Source organism: Pezoporus occidentalis, unplaced genomic scaffold, assembly GCF_034315485.1.
Source record: "Pezoporus occidentalis ecotype Australia unplaced genomic scaffold, CSIRO_AGI_Poc_V1 ctg93, whole genome shotgun sequence".
NCBI classification, from domain to species: domain Eukaryota; kingdom Metazoa; phylum Chordata; class Aves; order Psittaciformes; family Psittacidae; genus Pezoporus; species Pezoporus occidentalis.
Genome location: NW_026916294.1, coordinates 567,936 through 588,249, shown reverse-complemented (window position 1 = coordinate 588,249; position 20,314 = coordinate 567,936). Strand labels below are relative to the sequence as shown.

Sequence of the window (20,314 nt, the reverse complement as noted above, 5' to 3'; positions counted from 1 at the left end):
GTCCACAGGAATGAGCCACTTATCATGCTTTTGCTTTTTTCCCTTTCAACTTAAAGAATTATGAAAGGAAAACTCAATTTTTTGTGTCCTTTTATGACAGGTAGACTGTAGACTGTGGTCATTTGGATTAAAAACATATCCATCACCACAAGCTGGCAGGTTATTATTATGTCGTCTTTGAATATATGAATTCTATCCCTACATGCTGGAAGTCTAAGAATGGGAACTTTTTATATAAATAATTATCCTAGTAGTGATGTACTGCATACTGTTGCCATATTTTTTCACTTTTACAGCATTCTTGGCCTTATCACCCATAACATAAATCTTAGGCTTTCATATTTAATACAACCTATAGGATAACCATTCCTTTATAATGTACAGTCAGCCAATCCCCCATCATCACTGGGCTATCATTATCTGTTGTCCTGTGATGAATGTTCCAGTGGATGTCCTGTTTTGGATTTTACAGTATGCTTGAAGCAGCCATCCAGGAGTAGATGAGAGTGACCTCCTTTAGGTGTTCATGCTGATCTCCACAAACACTCTCAGTTTATTAAGCTTCCACGTATAGGTAATTAAAGATTTGAGTTTATTTGTGTTATCTTTGTTGCTCATAATTAATTTTTTAGAACTCCAGACTATTTATTCCATGAATCATAGAATAGTTAGGGTTGGAAAGGAGTTTAAGATCATCTAGTTCCAACTCCCCTGATATGGGCAGGAAACAATGGTAATATAAAGGCATAGTTGCTGTCAGACTTTCTACTGTGTAAAGAACCTGTGAAGGAGTGGAGCAAATCTGGTGTATGTTCTAGGCAGATGCTTTGTGAAGTGCAGATGGATTGCTGTTCCAGACCTTAGTCCTATCATGATAAAAAAATGTAAAGTCCAATCTGGTTACATTATCCTTTAATGCACTCCCATGAACTGATCAGCTGATACTCGGTTTGCCGAGCAGCCTGAGCTTGCACTTAAACTAGCAAGGCACAAACCTTCTCGGGATCAAATGTGTGTGTTCATTTAGTTTAGTGATGGAATGCCGTGCTGTCTCCAGGCCAGTCTTTCTTCCATTGCTTACCCAAGGACACTTGACCTCAGCAGAACTTTTAGATCTGAGAAATAAATATTTGATCCAGGCTTTATATTGTTGAAATACTTGGAGAATTTCTATCATTAAAATACAGCTGAAATGTGTGGTCTGCAATATGGAGTCGTTAATGCAGATCTGTTCGGGTAAAGCTTTTCTTGGACAAGTCTTTCAGTGCTTCTTACAGCACAGATGACCACAGGTTCAGCGTGTAATCATTGCAGCATATTGATACGATTGCTTTATAATTGCAGGTAGCAACCTCCTTGTTCTGGATGTAATAATTGGGTTGGTACACGTTTGTTACTTTCGACAATTTTCCCTGGAATATGCTGAATTTCCTTCTTTTTTTTTCTTGTGACTCCCACCAAAATAGAAGGCAAAAGATAGAAGAAACCATTTCAGGACTTGGTGAAAAGCTCATTCTGCAAACTTGCTGGAGTCATGCAAACATTTTCAAAGTGAAAGCCATTACTTCCTGGCCTTTGCTGCTTATATCCAGAGGCAAATATCTGACATGTAAACACAGCGGCATGAATAGGTTTGAATTGCACATCGTAATATGTGAAGAACAAGGAACTGTGAAAAGCCAAAATTTTGTTTATTATTTGTAAAAAAAATCTGTAATCACACATGAAAATCCATGGCAGACTAGCAAAGACTTAAGATGCGTAAGTTTATCTTCCATATACTCTGATTTATCTCAGCATGAGATAAATTTGGTCATCAGTACTATACCCAAGTAACACAGTCCACTATTTGCTTTGTGTATTTTTAATTTCCAGTGCTTTCAGAATCAAGATAGACGAAGAAAGAGTAAGAATTCAAAGGAAGAAGTTATTTTTTTTCTTACAGTTTTCATTTTCAAGTGTTATGGGACTTTATAGTATAGGCATAGAAATGTGCATTCGGAGCCAGGGCTAGTATCACTCAAATGCTTTAGTGTAAAAAAATGTATAATAATAATAAGTTTAGAGTGCTTTGCTCACAGAGTCCTTCAGTGTCAGTGTGCTTTTCTTTGGGTGTAGTAGGTTATAGTATTGCACTTATATCTTGTTTATCAGAGTATCAGGACCTTAGACCCCCTGAAATCACAGGCTGGGTTTGGGAATAACACCATTAGCTAGTAGGATTTGCAGAGCTTCAGAGTTGCTGGGTCTATTCCCCTGTCTGCAAGGTTTTGACCCACAATGTATGGCAGATGTACTGTATTTAGAATGCATTTGATTTTAGTTTTTCACCTATTCTTCTGATGAAAAATAACAAACCCAGTGCTGTTTATAAAATTACCCAGATGATTTAAGCAATGTGAGAATCAATCAGTGAATATTGGAGGAGGAGACTTCTTCAGAATTCCTGTTGATCTTCAGAACTGACATCTCCATTCACTGGTGTTTCACAGCAGTTAGAAATCTTTTACCAGGCATCTGTTTATACATTACTATTTCATATCATGAAAACTAGCACTCCTTTTTGGATTTTACAGAATATTAGAGTATTTCTTTTCCTGATATTGCCTGCCTCTTCCATTTCAAATCCTGACAAAAAGCCCCCAACAACATAAAAACCTTGGGCTATTCACAACTCCACATTGCTCACACCCTGCTCACTACCCTCTGTGCTGGCTAAAGCCGGTTTTGCCGTAAGCTTTATTTTTGGGTGGGAAGGCTACACAAAGAAATTGGGATTACTTTGACAGAAAATAAACATTTTAGTGTACGAATAAGAAGAGATCTAATTTAGCCTTAAAATTAACTTCCCATTTAGGAAAGAAATACTAATTTTAGTGTAATAAAAGCCCTGTATCTGGAAGTTCAAGGCAAGTTCTCTTCTTAGAAATAAATAGTCAGACTTCCAAGGCATGTTTTCATCAAAGCCATGCAGAATATCCTGGATTTGGATTCCCTAGGACCTTGATTCTGTTACATGCCATTTAGTTGGCCTGCTGAGGCAACTCTTTACCTTTCTTTGTCTTATTTTGCCTAGCTGTAAGAGGGTGCTAGTGGTACACCCTGGAATCGCAGTTTAAAATCTGTGTTAAAATCTAGAAGTTAAAGAGTGCTATTGATCATGAGTAGCATCATATTCTTATTAGTAATATTTTTCTAGGTCCTTTTTTCCTTCTTATGTTGATTTCAGGAGAACCTGGTCAAGGAGCTCTGTGTAGGAACCAAGAAGAAAGCTGAGTCTCCCCTAGACCCAGGAGATGAGGTGCTGCCTGCCTGAAAGCTCTTAACCACAGAAGAGAGCTGGTCCTTTACTTTGCTTCCCCATCCCCAAAAGTGATTGAGATTTTTGTAATTGTCACCCAGCTAACTGTAGGGCCATGGCATCCAGGAAACCATTTTCATTTGTTGTCCCAACCTCTTTGGTTTCCTACGGACATGGGCATCTTGTAATTTGAGAGAAGTATTTTTACCACTGTAGTCTTAACATTTCACTCCTTTTAGTTCCCTTAGCAAAAGTACAGTTTCAAGCTTTCAGTATGAAACCATGACAAAGTGACTTTTTTAGCCAGTACTGAAAGTGACTAAACTTGACAACAGCTGTATTTTATGACAACCTCTGCTTTCATGTCCACAGCCTACTTTCATCAGCTGTGTTTGGGATTTGTTTTTCCCTTTTATTCCCCTTCTTTGCCTCTCTCCTCCAACACCCCCCCACACCCCCCCTCCTTTTTTCAAATGTGAGCAATTCTGTCTCTCTGCACTGGCTGGAAACAAATCCTTTTACCAGGAGTACATTTTAATGGGAAGCATGCTTTGCTTAAGTCACCAGAACCTAAACTGTATAATATTCAATTTTTTACCACCCCAGAACTAAAGCTTTTTCTTGAGAGCGATGTCCAGAAGAGTAGTAGAAGAATTAGTATTATGGAACTAAACCAGATTAGGAGGGAATGTGAATTAGATTTGGTAACAGATGGTGCCGTGGAAATTAAAGGTGCTTTGCGAATGGAAGCGACAGCAGCTTGCCTCTTTCCCTCTCCTGTCTCTCTCTTTCATGCGCTTGATAGACGGGTATAAATCACAACAATCCCGTCTTGACAGCCAATTTTGAGAATTTGATCTGTTAAAGACACGGTTTTCCTGCTCCACTCACTGAAACCTCCTGCTATTTTATTCATATATAGCACCTTGGCATATTTAGGGAAGTGGAATCACCTGCCTGCCTTTAATGAAATTTTCTTTAATTACAGTTTTAGCTCTTTAGTGTTAATTACTTTTCAATTCAGCCTGAGTTCTCAGGCTGTCTCATAGGAATGTATTTCTCTCCCCCACCCCACCTCCCTATACCATTCATGCATATGCTTTAATTTTTCTAAAGATGCTCTTCGTTGTTGGAAGTTGTTGTCAGATCCATTATAATTAGATCCTAATTATCAAAATCATCGTTATTGTGTAGGAAGAGGAAGCATTGTAAACAACTGTTAAAGTTATAGGATCTTGTTTGATGGAGGAGAACCTTTCAGGATATACATGAATAATAAACAAGCAAACAAAAAAGCCCTGCTACAAACTGTGTGGGAAGCATATGTCTGGATAGCAAGCACTTTCTCCTTGGAAGGAAAATCCACCCAGGTTATCTCTACATATCTGCTCCCTAATCCTACATTTTTCCAGAAAAGATTATAATAAAATTCCCCTGCTTCAGTTTGCTTATGTAAATACTAATTTTTGCACCTCTCATTCAGCTATCCAGATATAACAGTCACATTCCTGATGTGTAACAGAATTGACTCATAGTTGCCTTAAACATGAAAGAGTAATTGTATTAAGGCAGCAAGACTTGAGCGTAGAGACTGCTGTGGTGCATGGGGATGTGGAGATGCTTCTGCATAAAAAGTAAGAACCTCTCAAAGTAAAGAGAAGATCCTTAGAGCTGGCAACTAACAGTTGGTAGAAATAAAGCTTCCTACTGGCAGTCAAATCAAATGTAGTAACAACTCAGCGACTCCCTGCTGCTAGCTGACAGCATGGTGTAACACAATGGGACAAACATTCACTTAAACAATGATTGTGGGAAAACGTCATTTTCCAATTCACCAAGTAGCTTTTTGGTTGCTTGTGTGTGAGTGCATATACGTGTGTGTGGGGATTTAGAACTGGCTGGGAGGACCAGAGCAGGCTGAGCAAAGAGGGTGGGAGAAGGATGGCTTGCTTTCGTAAGTTTTAGCCCTGAGCCTGTTAAGGCACTCACTCTCTGATACTATTTCTGGCACATTTTTTCTAATTGCTTCTCGAGTTTAACAGAGCTTGGCTGGCAAATTGTAATTCTGTTATAAATCTGCAGATGAGCAGGGAGGGAGCTGGGGGGAGACAGGTACACGGTGTGCACACACCTACACGCTGCCTCTCAGCTAGAAATGGAAAATCTGGTGAAGCAAACTTTTGACTCTTGAGACTGAAGGCGTGTTATTTGTCTTCTTTTTCCTTCTGGAAAGTGATGAGTGACAGCTATGTCTCTCTGATCTGAGGTACTGGCTTTCTGACTGGTGCAAGTAACTGCTTTTGATGCTGTAATCATTTCAAAATAATCCCTCTTTAGAAAGCCTGTTATGTTCTTGAGTGAATCTTTACTTATTTTTGTAGGTTTGTATTTTTGCTCCCTTGAAGTGTAGCTAAACGTAGCTTTTTATTTTCTTTCACTATTTCAGTTGATTTCTCTTAATACAAAGAATCCTCACAATTAATAATTAGACGACTCCTGGACACTTTAGCCTGTCCTCTGGGGCCTAGAGATGTCAGGTGGCCTCCACCTGATACCACTGCAAGTAAAATGATGTTCCACCATGGAAAAACACCTCAGTTTTTAACCAGAGTATTTTGCTGTCTTCCAACATGTGGCATGAATTAAAAGTGTTAGTTTGCAGCTTGAAAAGAGAGTAATAAAATCTTAATCTTCATGATCAATATACTGCTTTTCATATGATGAGGCATCACCATCGTACTAGTAGTCACATTGCAGTCTTTTGGTTGAAAACGTTTGGGCATGGAAAGTCTCCCAGAGTGAGTTTCTGCAGCTCTCCAGGCTCCTCTCACTGCAGAGCTGACTCGTTTGAGGCATGTCAAGTATTGCAGCAATGAAAGTATGTCACATTAGGCTAGAAGCCAGTACATGGGAGAAGGTAAGCCTAATCGTAATGATGCGACTATAACTTCAAACAGCAGCCATGTTCTAACTGTGTAAAAATGTTAGAAACACAGGAGAAAAAGAGAAACCTAAAAATTTAAATAGACATATGAAGTATTTACTAAAGCTTGATTTGTATCAGAGCCATAATATATGCACAAAAGACAAAATCATATATTTCTTCTATGTATAACTCTCAGGCATTCCAGGATGACTTTGATTTAAAGTGCCATCTACTTGTGTTGTCTTCCCTTCAGTATTTTCAAGCCCCCCTGCCCCCCCCCCCTTTTTTTCCCCAGTTTTTGAACTGAATTTTCAGAGCATACCAAAAAAGCATTTTTTTTTCCCCACTTGAAAGACATGAAATCTGTAGAAGTAGGCAAGTCTTTTCTGCCGGAAACATTGGGTGGTGATGGCCTGCTAGTAGTGGTGCATAACAGAGCTAACAGGGCATGTGTTACATACACATGTGAAAATAAGGTCAGTTTTGTGATGTTTATATCAGCTTTATTTTTTGTTTTTTAGTTGGAGGATGGTTTGTTTTGGTTTTGTAAGTGTGTTGCAGTGACATATATTGGATGCATTGGATACTGTGTCACTGAGGGCTGGCTGGCACCTCTTCAGATGTCTGGTGCTTTGGCTCAAAGGTGCAGGGTCTTTGTGTGTTCTTCCCTCTTTGCTTTTTGTTCCCAAAAGAGTATCTGAGGTAAAGAATATTCATTTTGCAGTCTGAAAGGGTTTAAATCCTGTTGGCTTTGAGTGCTTCAGCTTTTAAATTCACGAGAGTGATGTTACAGCCTGTCGAGCCATAGGATCTGTATGCTGCAGAGCTTGTGCATGTCTAAGGATACATTTAATTAAACCAGCATTAGTGCATCTATGCAGACTTATTAAAACACTTAGTTTGTCTCAATAATATTGATTAAATAGCAGTAGTTTGTTTAATCTAAGTGTATTTTTGCTATTGCTGCATTACTTCCAAGTAATCAGGGTAATAGTCACCATCAGTGAAATATCACGTTAGTTATGAAGTAATGCTGTAAGAATTGATTTAGACTTGGCAGGAAAGGAGCGTTTTCTGTCATACAGTGCCAAAGCCTGATTTGGATTATTAGAATGAGAGTTTTAAAGATAATTTCTGTGCGTTATAAACAGGGTGTGTTTTATAGGCTTATAGGTTATTCCATACTCTGAGTATCCATTATATCAAAGAACACCTCAGACAGTTAATTATGCAAAACATCATGTAAGTAATTGCACAGTATTATTATGCATTTAACAGTTTTATTGATTTGCCAGTTGCTCACTTACAGTATTTAGAGCTATAAACAGGGGATGCTCACCCTCAGTTGAAATAGGTCCAAGGAAATGAGCTAAAGATAAATGACGCTAGTATGCATTGTTGCATCAGATGTAGTCCTTAAATGCAGAAGCTGTCAACAGTGATAATTTGCAACACATTGGGGTATCTCAGGATCATTTCCTTCTTGTTAACAAAGTGTATCAGCCAGGAAGCACAGTGAATCAACTTGAAACAGAAAAGGAAGGCATAATGAATATGTATATACAGGGGGGAGGAGGGAGGTTCAAATAATTCCCCCTCATTTTGGAGGGTCTGTAGTAGTTGTAAGTCAGCCACTTGAAAAAGCAGCATGGAAAACAAGCGAAGTGCAGCCTCTCAGAATAGATACAGATAATGGTTTGGTTTGCTAAACTCAAAAGTGTGATCTTCCACTGCCTTCTGTGTAGGTGGTGCTTTAGCAGAGCTTGGTCGATGGCATATGGAGCAGTAATAACTGTTTGGGAACCTGGATGCTCTGTCAGCAGTCATCAGCTAACTCAGGCCACTGCTGGTAACAACATGATGGCTTAGCGCATTGCTTCTTCTGTACCGGCTGCTGGTGGCTGTGACAGATGTTCTGGAAGACATCATTGGCTTGCTTTGCTTTCCCTTACCAAGGTGAAGGTTTCAAGAAAATGTAAAACGAAGAAGAAATTATGAAGCCCAGTGAAACATTTAACATTTGTTTGACAAAAAAAAACCAAACAAAACACACCACCACAGCCCTTCTGTTTTGTACAATGTGCTCTTTACTACATGGTTGCGCATGTGTGCTCATTAATGAAGATGTAATGCATAATAACAGTTTTGTTTGTCTGTGCATGGCACGAGATTAGCAATTCTTTGCAATTAATGATCTCATCCACTAGGTTAACCAAGCAGGCCTTACAATATTCCTTATTAAAAGAAGTCCTTTCTTTTTCTTTCTCCGAACTAAGCCGGTGCACCTTAATGCAATGATGATATGTTAGACTCAGCAGTTGTCAAAGCATCGTATTACTGTGATGCCATAATGACACCCTGTCTCTGTAAAGTAGTCATGTTTTCTCAAATCACATGTTGCACCGTTGATTTCTGACATGACACTTCATTCAGTCGCTTTCCTTTTCTTTGGCATCTCCATTCTCTGACAATAGCAGCTGGTGCCCATTTTCCTAAGTGATTCGCATTTTGCCACTTTACTAGAGTGCAATTAGCTGAAGCAGGAAAAAAAAAAAAAGCTCAGTGTAAAGCAGCTCGGCTGAAATTGTTACTCAGCTCTTTAATAGGACCCAGTAAGAGTCTTGAGGTGTTGTCATGGGTGCTGAAGCAAGAAGCAGCGTTTTCATTTCTTTCCTCACAAGCATTTTTATTCTCTTACATTCAGAGAAGCAGAGTATGGGAAATCAGCTGGAACACGCTGCACTGTTTTCTGCCTTTTGGTTTTGGTGTAGACCTGTGAAATGATACCGAAAGCAAGCACGGTACGTGTGAGGGAATGTGATCTTTATGGTCAAAGCAAGGAGCTGGCTTCCATTCCTGGCTATAGACTTAACTGTGTCACCTACTCTAAGACATTCTTTCATGCATTTATTTCCATAGTTAACACTTGAGGATAGCAAGACCTTTTTGGTTGACATCTACGTGAGTCAGTAGGATGTATCCTAGGAAGATCAGATGGATTGCACTGATGGTGTAAAAAGTTCCTAGGTGTGCATAATAACATTGCCTCAATAATGCTCCCATGTAGTGGCTGTCATTAAAAATGTTAACTGCTAGCAACCTATTTTGACATTTCTGGAAATAGGGAATTCTCTCTTCAAGAAAAGAGAAACTTCATGTGCAGGTAAAACCAGACTTTTGTGTTGGCCTACAATAAAGGTGCTCCCTCTAATTATTGTGACTAATTATTACTGTCACTGAAACCACCAGTGCAGCTCTGAAGTAGTGAATGATGCTGTAAGCAGAGCTTTTCCTACTGTAAAAGTGAGCCTGAAATATGCGGCTTATGAAGTATTGGCATGTTGTTTTGCTTCCTTTAGGTATTGGTAAGAAGGGGTATGAGGGGAAAAAGTAAGTTTCTAAACCAATTGCATGTATGGATGGAATATAAAGAGCTCCCCGTAACTCGGGTGGGAAGGCTTTCTTTTTTAAGGCTATATACTGTAATCAGATGCAGTTAATTTTTGCACTCCTCTTGTCTATTGATACTGATTTAACCAGTGTCAGCACTGTCAATATCATTAGTAATGTGGCAGGTAGATGGAAATACAAATGTGATTGCATTAATAAATTCTTAATATATTCAACCTTTCATAAGCACATAGCATTACAATTTATTCACTATTGTTTAAAGCAGGAGTTGCATATTGAAGTAATCTCTCATTGTACCTTTCCGTCAGCAGTGGCTGGCTTCAGGTTTAACTTAAGCAGAGTAGTTGTGAAGTAAATTTAGTAGAGATGTGTAGAGCCATACTATATATTGCATATTACTCAAGGCTTGCAGCACCCTGTGTGGTTTCTCTTGTACAGGGGCATGGAAGTGCTTCTAGAGCCAATTAGGTATTTTCCCTAAAATTACTGAGCTACCATTTGTTAGAAAACTTAACCTTAGAACAGCTCATCCCAAATGGAGCTGCCAGTTATTTGACTTAAGATCTAGTAAAGAAAAAAAACAACCCCACCAAGGCTTTAAAATAAATACTGCACATTTTTATATGACACATGTTATTTCTATTCATAAACCTTAACTAAATTTAGATTTTTATTAATCCAATGTGACCTAAAAATTTTGCATTAACAGCACAATGTGGAATTGGGCTTATTCTCTCTGAATGCAGATAAAGCCATCATCTTGAAAATAGCTCTTTCTGACAAAAAGGTGTTCTTTTGAAATGAAGTCTTATTCACTACACTCCTCTTAGAGTTAATGTGAATTTTAGTGCCTCTAATTTTAGATTGAAGTGAAGTCTAGAATAAAACCCACTGGCTGACAATTGAATTTATAGATAGTTGTGAATATTTCAGGCTTGAATAATAGAGCTGTAGAATTTCAGACTCTGAGAGGAAGAGAGAATTAAACTCCAACTGTAGTTTTAGACTATAATGCAATGGTGTCTAGGAATTCTTCAGTGTAACGAGCTAAGTAGTAATTAGGAGGGAACTGAGGGAGGGATTTTACAGAGATCTGGTTTAGGCATTATTCCAAGTGTTCAGCATGATAATTTGATGGTGGTCACACCTGCCATCCATGTAAGATGGCTCTTGAATTACTTTTGTTCAAGCTGTGGTATAGTAACAAAGGAGGGAAAGCCGAAGGTGTCTGTTGCCCACCCACAGCTAGTACCCAGCCTTCCTCTGCTTCACCTTTGAGGGATCGGGAAAGTTTTTGTCCTCGGAGTCAGGCACTGTTGTTTTCGTTTTTCTTTGGAATGGTTAATGTTTTAATTGCACTTGTGCTTTGCCAGCATGCGCCAATCAAGACTGTACTGTTTAAGCTGTAGACAAAAGCATCTCTATCTTGGTTAGTACCAGAAACTGCTACTTCAGAAGCATCAACAGGCTAGCTTTAGCCTATGCAACACCGGTGATCACATAATGCTTGTACAACTGAGATTGTATGTTGGTTCTGACCGCTTGGAGTGGGAGATAGCTGCTTTTGCACCAGCTAAAACAACGTGCATTTGGGCAACCACGTAATTGCCAATGGTTTTTATGGGAAGGGTGACATTTGAGTGCATTATCGCACAAATCTGAGAAAACCAAACCAGCAGCGGGTGTCTTAGGCACGGACATGCCATCAAGCTGTAGGTGGAGACTCTTATTTTGAGACTTTATATGTGGAGTCTCAGCAGATGGGAGGTAAAAAGAAGACCAACTACCTGTTTAGTCAATGAAAGTGCCTTGCTGTTAGTGTATAGAAAAGTAATATACAAAATAAGTTGGTGGAACGTGAAAGTTAATTGATGCTTTTAATCATAGCTATATCAAATTCAGCGTCAAAGAGAGAGGAGATGGCGACACCATGTTTTAGTACCCTAATAACTTCTAACTCTAGTCTAAGATCATAATGTATGTGAGAGCGGTCCAGTAATTATAAGGTAATAAGTGGAGGGGTGGTATAAGTGCTCTAAATTAAAAGAAATTCACAGAGCTGCTGGAAGTCAGTGCTGACCCGTTTTCTTTCAAACGTGGACTTGAGAAAAGTGCTTAGCCCAGAGTGCAACTAAAGAGACAAGAGAGAGCTGTCTATTAATTACAGCACTCATTAACAGTGACGGCCACAAGGCAGCAGATGCAGAAGAAAAGGCACAGGCTACTGCAGGCTGGCTAGGGGATTTCCCTCCCACCCCCTTCCAGTTCTTGAAGAAAGGACAACACAAGCAGGTGGTCCAGTGTAATAAGATATTTTCACACCTTTAACCTTCCCATTTCCTTGGTTTATTTACTGGCACCAGATAGCTCTCTCCTTTTACCTCCCCAAATAAATACTGGTCTTAAGTGTGGATGGTAACGATTCTGCTCATCGGTTTGGCTGTTTCCCAAATTCACGTGTCATTTATTTCCAGTAGTATTTTACAGTAAAAATCACAACAATTGATTGGTCCTAAATAAGATTTGTGGGCACTGATTTTAGGGTAAATTTCATCCTAAGTGGGCATCTTTAATGAAGGCTTAGGCTTTGATCTTGGTTTCTCTCATTGGAAAGGAAGCAAACTCTGGATTTGTGCCTGTTTTTCCATTGGTGAACTTGATTCCAGATCTTGAAGCAGAAATTGATTTTATTTTTGTTATTTTACTTTATACACAGAAGGGTGAAAAAGTGAAAGCATGAGCTCAAAAATGAGTTTGGAAAATTAAGTCAGATTGTCTGGCTTCATGCGTGTGCTTTGAAAACATGAATCTGTAGCTCTGGGTGGGTGGCCTTATGGGGTTGTTGCTTTTCTGCTGAGAATGTTTCTAGAGAAATGCTCATATCTGTCACCTATACTTTGGCAGCCTCTGAGTTTAATGTCAGGAAAATGCTGAGTAGGCCATTTGCTACTGTGGTCTTATAATCACAGTGGGAGAAAATGAAGATAGTATCTGGTTTGGAGCTTTCTAACTGTTATTTTTGTCCTTTGTTCTCCCTAAAATATGTTTAAAACCAAGAAAAATCTTTGAGATTACTAGACAAAGAAGGTTCCTCCCTCTCCTATATAAAGCACTAATTTGTCAAATCAAGTGTTACATAGTTTTTTTTTAAATGTTTAATTCTGAAAATGTGAGAACTGAGGAGTAAGGTTCTCACCTTCTGAAAGACAAACTTCTATCTAAAATTTCCTCTAATATATGTTGGGTTTTTTTTTAATCCAAGAGTGGAAGCCATAAAATGACATTCCTATAGAGCTGCAGATATATGGGATAGTAGCGTAGTTATTACTGGTTAGTCTGAAGATAATGGCTGGAAAGTAATTGCAGGCAGAGCTGATGAATCATTTCACAGATTTTGTGAAAATGGAGTCCAGCCTTAATAATTTGTTAGAGTTTCCCATTGGTGTGCTACTGTGTTGCTAAATAGCTGTATCTATAATAAAACAGTATTAATAAAGGGAAATAAAGAAGACTTGCTCTTCAGTTCTGGGATCAGATCAATAGATGATGGATACATGTTAGTTTAGGGTCTTGACAAATATTAATTACAGAGCAGAACCTTTATGTGATCAAACTCAGAAGTATTTGCTCTTCATAGTGCTGGGATTTATAAATAAGGAAAGTAGTGATGGCAGAAAGATGACATTTAATAGCCAAGTCATCTAATGGGATTTCCTTAATTTTTTGACTCGCTAGATGACAAGTTCAGAATCCAGAGTTGGTGTGAAGTTGACATGTAGCCTAGAGGGCAGGTGGAGGGGACAACAGATGGATTTGGTCTCTTTAAATTTTTTGTTTACTGCCTGTCTGGAGCTTTGACAAAGCTCTGTCATGCCCTTATGCTGATTACCTTCTTGTAGAACAAGAGGTATTGACTAGTGAATGAATGATGTGCAGTCCCTAACCCTTCCACAGAGCAGCCTTAAAGAGCGTTGTCTTTAATACACAGATTCTTCTTTCTCTCTCTTTCCCCACTACAGGCTTCTCTGCAGAATGTCAAGCAAAGATCGACACATTGATTCTAGCTGTTCGTCGTACATCAAGACGGAACCGTCAAGCCCTGCCTCTCTGGCGGACAGCATCAACCACCACAGCCCCGGTGGCTCCTCAGACGCCAGCGGGAGCTACAGTTCCACCATGAATGGACATCAGAACGGGCTGGACTCACCTCCCCTCTACCCTTCAGCCACAGGGCTTGGGGGCAACGGGCCGGTCAGGAAACGGTATGACGACTGCTCCAGTACCATCGCTGAAGATTCACAGACCAAGTGTGAATATATGCTGAACTCGATGCCCAAAAGACTGTGTTTGGTGTGTGGTGACATTGCATCAGGGTACCACTATGGAGTGGCTTCCTGTGAGGCCTGCAAGGCTTTCTTCAAGAGGACAATTCAAGGTTGGTTGTTCTTTAAGTTTCTTTTCTCTCTTTTGCTCTAAGTAAAATAGTATGATCCTTGGCTCAATCCTGTTAGGACTTCAGGCTGTATCTTTTCATTCTTCATAGTGTTTAGTCCTACAGAAGTTACTCATGAAAAAGCCTCTTTGGGCTTCTTTGGGAAAGAAGCCACATTGATTTTGATTACGAAAAATCGAAAAACATTGAAGCCGTCTGGTGCACATTCAGGTTTGTTTTCTGTATGAGTTTCTCATGGGCTCTCATAAATGATTGTTGAGTAGAAAACTGATTATTTTCCAAAGGTTGTCATGGATACCTCTTGAGCACACCTTGTGGCTGGCACACAGGGATCACACTTGCGTTTTACTCCTAGTTATACCATTACCATACTGGAAATTGGTACAGAAATCCAGCTTATTTTGGTTAAAACACTAGTACATTTAAAATTGGAACAAGATCTAATGGTGTACTGCTTTCTGAATATCAGTGTGTGAATAACTGGTCAATACGATAGACAGTGGCCTTAAACAGGTTCAACAACTATCTAAAAGATTACATTCTAAGGAGCATAAGCTGACACCTTTTGGTATCTGCCCAGTACTTTGTACTAATATGCTCTGGATACCTGTTACAAATACACCACATATTTTGTCATAAATCAGTACGAACAGGATAATTTTCATAACCCCTTGTTCTAGCATCAGAACCAATGGAGACAAAAGGACTTTCTACTTTGATTTAGATATCATTCTTTCGAGTATAATTGGAGATGCTTTATTTAAAGAACATGAGGCCAAGCTTGGCCTGTACAGGAATATAGTGTCACATTAAATTAAACTTCAGAGACTAAAATTAGGTTGCTAAATCTAAATTTAAGCTCTTCAATAAAACTTGCTTGATTTTCATAGATGTTGAGCACCTGAAATTCTCAGGGAAGACAATGCAATCCGGTGGCATACTTTTCTTTTTAGAAAATAGTTAAGGATAATAAAGTTGATTTCAGATTGCAATTTCATATAACCCAAAGTTTGAAACATTTGATCAAGATTTCTTAAGTACAGCACTTCCAATATGTAAAGTAAAATTAGTAAGGGAAATGTTATAATGTTTGCAGCTAGTAAACAAACATACCTGTGAAGATTCTTAGTGGCCTGGACTCGTATGTAAAATGGGCAGTAACAGTATGCTCATTTCAAATCTTTGTGTTGGAAAAAGTGGAAAAAAAAAAAGAGGTGATTTCACTTGACCTTCAAGAACATTTTCCAAAAACCTCAAAAAAATGTTTCTAGTGAGCAATTTGTATTTTGTGCTTGCTAAACTTCAACTGGCAAGTCTGTTGTTATAAATGGTATTTAATTGCTGGGTGATAGCTTGTGCTATAGAACTGAACTGATGGACGGTTATTTTAGTTGTATTTTGAGCCACAGAAACGTCAGCTGATGGAAGTGTTGACTTCTGTCAGTAATGGGAAGCCTGCAATTTTACACTGCACCATAGACAGCAAGTTTCTGGGCATGGAAGCACAAGACAGGGACATCGTTCTCCAGATTAGCATCCTGGACTTGGCCACACAGCTCAAGATAGAACTGGCAGCTGTACCAACAGTCTCAGTGTGGTTAGAGCGCTTGCTGCATCAGCAGGTGACAGTGCTGTGAAGACAGGAAAAATAACGCAGTAAGGCAAAACCAAGCATATAATGGAAAAGCAGTAATGAGGAAACTAAGAATAGGAAGTTTGTTACTGTCATAATGTTGTGTTAGCATCTTCAGAAATGGTGCTGACTAAACTCACAGATCTACTAAGAATTTTCTGATACCATCCAAAGTAATGGAAGCTACTTATTTGGGTGAATCAAACCGTGGATTGTGGTAGGTGACAAGAAGTATAAAAGAAAAAGTTACTTGTGTTTTGCATGGGCAGATCCTACCTTGAAGCTTGTGTGAAGAATTCCCCTGAGATTTCTTTGCTGTTGATGATGGAATTTAGTCTCAGTGTTCCTAGATGTCATTGTTCCCTATATCACGTCACTTCCTGGTTCATACCACATTTTTTCTCTGTCTGTTTTTAAAGGTTGCTGCATAACTGCAAATAACAAAATTGGGAAACAGAAAAAAAACCAAGAAATTTATAAGTACAGAAGAGTAAACCAGATTACCTGAAGTGTTAAATACTGTAACTGTGCATTTGTAAGGATAACATGTCTTGGCTTAAAGAAATGCTTATTTTAAATGCTAATAATTGTGATGTGTTAATTATAGATTCAGTGAAAATGAATGTTTGACTTTTCCCATAACTTTCTTGTTTATCATTCATCAGTTACTAAATTAGCTCAGACTCATAGAATCCAAGTGCTGCTCCTGTTGAAGTCATGGGCAAAACTGCCCTGACTTCAGTGAGCTCAAGGCTGAGCTGGTAAAGTTAGATTATGAGGCACATCTTGTGTTCACGTGAGACCTTATGTCCTTCCCACTAAGTCAATGGGAGTCTTTCAATTCTTTCCATTTCAGAGGAGTCTTTTGAAAGCCACAGGCAGCTGTGCAGTATCTGTACACCACCTGCATCTGACATAAGACAAAGTGCATCACAGGGTGCCTAGCAGCCCCTTACATGAGGTGAATATCACTCTAATGTAGAGCATACACCTGTTTTTAAGGGTAATGGAGATTATCATTCCCTTTCAGGCAATTTAGTCTAAAAACATCTTTTCCTGGCTGATGGATTTCTCTTCCCCCCTTACTGCCTCTTGCAGTCCCTGCTAATTTTTTTAAACATGAAGAAATTAAATGAACCCTGTCTTGAATAAGAAGGAGAAGTAATTTTGTCTTTTTTGAAATAGCACGGACATGTATTTGGGGCTGTGGTTAAGGAATGCGTAGGTTACAATAAAAATCAATGATGTTAGGAAAAAAATTAGAAACAAGAAATTACCTGGCCAAAACTCCAAAAGAAAACCCACCAAAAAAGTCAGCTGACTATATAAAATCGGTGTCTTCTTAGGTCATAGTAGAATCTGATGATGTTCTGCCCCCTTTTTGTGACACATCAGGGTTGGAAGAACTGGATGTTCTCTGCTCAGCCTAGTACTCAGCTGCAGCTCTCAGTTTGCTTCTGGGATAATTTACGTGGTGGCTGATTGCAAACGTCTCACAGAAACGCACACGCAGCCAAATCTCCCCAAAATTGGCTTAACATCAGCCATAGGAGAAAATAGCAACATCTAAAAATAGTTAGAGGTCCATTGATTTTTAGGGTCTCTCCACAGTTTTTGCTGTGCTGCTGCCTTATCTTGAAAACTCCAAGTGTTCATTAAAAGGAGAGCAAAACAGCATTTTCACTTTTCAGCTGGGTCCAAAGTCTTGTGTTCAGCACAGAGGTCTTGTACTTACTACGTATTTCGTGGTGACTATTTAGTGTAAATACATGTCTCATTATTTGCTCAGTTAACATAAAAACCAGTAAGTACACGTTTTGCATTAATAATATGGAATTTTTCAGTGCCTGTAACTTAAACATTTCTGCAAGCAGACCTAAATGGTATTGTTGCTTTCAGTAGGAGGATGATGGGACTTAAGAGATTCAAAGACAGTTTATTACTTTGTTTTATTTTTTTAGCCTTCATCTTTCTAAAGTAATGGTCTGCATCTAGACAACATTCTTGCTTCCTCCTTCTAAATCTTCAGGGCTGTCATCTTTGGACTCTTTAAACCAGCATGAAATGACAGTGAGAAAAGCCTAGGTATTGATAGGTTGCCTTTCTCATAAGGCTTGTTGCAAGCATGTCAGAGCTTACTTTGGACAGTGTTTAATGTTTTCCCACAAAGGCTGAAACATTTTGCATTCAATAGCCCTTGTCGTTCTTGGGCTTTGGTTTGTTTGTTTGGCGTTTCTTTTGTTTATATGTTTATTTTTTAAGGAAAAAACTGTTGGATGAGCAGTATTGAGTCAGAAATCTTATGTTTATACACAGGGTGAGTAAAGCAAGAGGTAGTAAGTAGCCCTGGAATCATACCCTCCCTGTCTCATTCAGTACCTTTATCCTTAAGAGTTGTTGCCCGTCCATGTCTCCTAAAAAAAGTGAGAAATATTCCATCTTGGGAATACTGTTGTCTTTTGTGTGATTATGTGAACTCACCCAGACTGTCGTCTCATTTTATGCCTTCAGATCCACAGTTCTGCAGTGATATATTTCCTGTGGTCTACAAAGCCTGCCCAGACTAGGAGCTAGATTAAACTGCTTGGTACTTGTTCACCTTTTTGGTCGCTCACAGTTGTTTTTTACTCCCTTTACTCTTCAGGTTTTTCAACCCTTTTTAGAGTGTTTACTCATTACTGAGCCAACTGGATCTATAAATATACAAATGATTTGCAATAAATACTTTTGTTTGTTTTTTGTTTTTTTTTTTAAATCAAGAAGTTTTTAATCAGGAAAGTTAGAACTAGCTATGTAAATTCAGATAAGGCAACCTAAAGTTTGTTTTGAAGTTGACCATGACTGATGACTGAAGTGGCTTCCAAAGGTTAATTTGCACCTCTCAAAGCTGACTCCTGTAATACTACACATCATTTTTGTGGAGGAAATGGAAGGAAATTAAATAAGATTTTATGGCTTTTCAGCATCTTTACTGGTAACTAAAATTACAAGGTTTTTTTATAGGAAGGTAGGGTGGAGGCTTGCATCTGGATGCAGTAGTCTTTGGACCTTGGTTCTGGTGCCAAGATGCCAGCCCTCCAGTGAACCTAACACTAAATGTCCCATGAATTCATCATTACCTGATGAAATCATTCACCTTCCTTATCATAGAATCATAGAATTGTTAGGGTTGGAAAGGACCTTAAGATCATCTAGTTCCAACCCCCTGCCGTGGGCAGGGACACCTTACGCTAAATCATATCACCCAAGGCCTCGTCCAGCCTGGCCTTGAACACTGTCAGGGATGGAGCATTCACAACCTCCCTGGGCAACCCAGTCCAGTGCCTCACCACTCTAACAGGAAAGAATTTCCTTCTTATATCCAACCTAAACTTCCCCTGTTTAAGTTTTAACCCGTTACCCCTTGTCCTATCACTACAGTCCCTAATGAAGAGTCCCACCCCAGCATCCCTATAGGCCCCCTTCAGATACTGGAAGGCTGCTATGAGGTCTCTACACAGCTTCTCTTCTCCAGGCTGAACAGCCCCAACTTCCTCAGCCTGTCTTCATATAAGTGAAAGTCTGTGTATCAGCATTTCTTTCAAAGAAGATTTCAAGTAAGCAGTGATAACTATCTTCCCTTTCCCCCGATTTCTCTGTGCCTGTGGGCTAACCAAACTAGCAAGTATTTTTAATTCCTTCTAACATGTCTTTTAGTCCTGTCATAATGTCACTGTGTAATTGTGGCAGCCAAACAAGGCACGCCAATAAAATATAACCACACTGAAATCTGAAAACCAGAGAGAAGTTTAAAAGTGTAGAGGTGGTTCTCTCCTTTTTACTATCTCTGCTTTCCCTAGAGCCTTGTAAGTTGTATGCTGCATTTAGATTATCAGGAAATAAGAATGAGCATCCTATTTTGGGCATGGCTATTTCAAAACCGTGAGAAAAACTCCGATACGCTGTTTACAAATAGTACTGGTCTAGGGTGTGTGTGTGTGTGTATATATATGTGTCTGTATGTATATGTGTACCATATATATATATGTATATATACATACACACACCCCCTCTACCAGTACTGTTTGTAAGCAGCATATCTTTCTGGTATGCTGTTTAAACTTATATATATGTGTGTCTGTAGTGCTGGATCTCTATTTGTTATAAACATCACTGAAAGCTTCCAGCCTACTTATGAATCTCTGTCTATTTGAAACTAGAGACATGAAGACTCAGCAAGTGATTTATTTCAGTGTTTGGTTTGCAGCTTTGCAGACTGAGACGTTCTGTGTGCTCATAAACAAGCAATGACAGTTTTCCATGCTACCTTGGTAGAATGTATCAAAATCAACCTAGATAACATACCAGTAGGAACAAAATATAGAAGGTTTTGCCTTTCTGACCTGGGCAACTCTTCAGTGACTCTCAGGCGGCAGGAGACCAGTTCTGTTTGTGTCTTCAAAGCATTGATTCTCTCTTAAGATGACCCAAATGCCCTTAATTTCTGTTGAAGATCAAGAAGTTGACTCCGTTGACAGTGCCTCATACTGAAAATTGTGGTGGTTTTCATGATTCTGGAAACCCGTCTGCATGAAGTTACAGTCTGATGTA

General features: G+C 39.0%; 1 protein-coding gene across 27 annotated transcripts in view; it reads left to right on the top strand.

Moving 5' to 3' along the window:
- Positions 1–20,314, top strand: part of ESRRG (estrogen related receptor gamma) — a 402,731-nt gene that overhangs the window by 262,281 nt on the left and 120,136 nt on the right. For all 27 annotated transcript variants that reach the window (XM_062606068.1, XM_062606062.1, XM_062606077.1 and 24 more), the window contains one exon: positions 13,658–14,073. In XM_062606068.1, the coding sequence (XP_062462052.1) occupies positions 13,658–14,073 (416 nt within the window). The remainder of the gene's footprint in view (positions 1–13,657; positions 14,074–20,314) is intronic.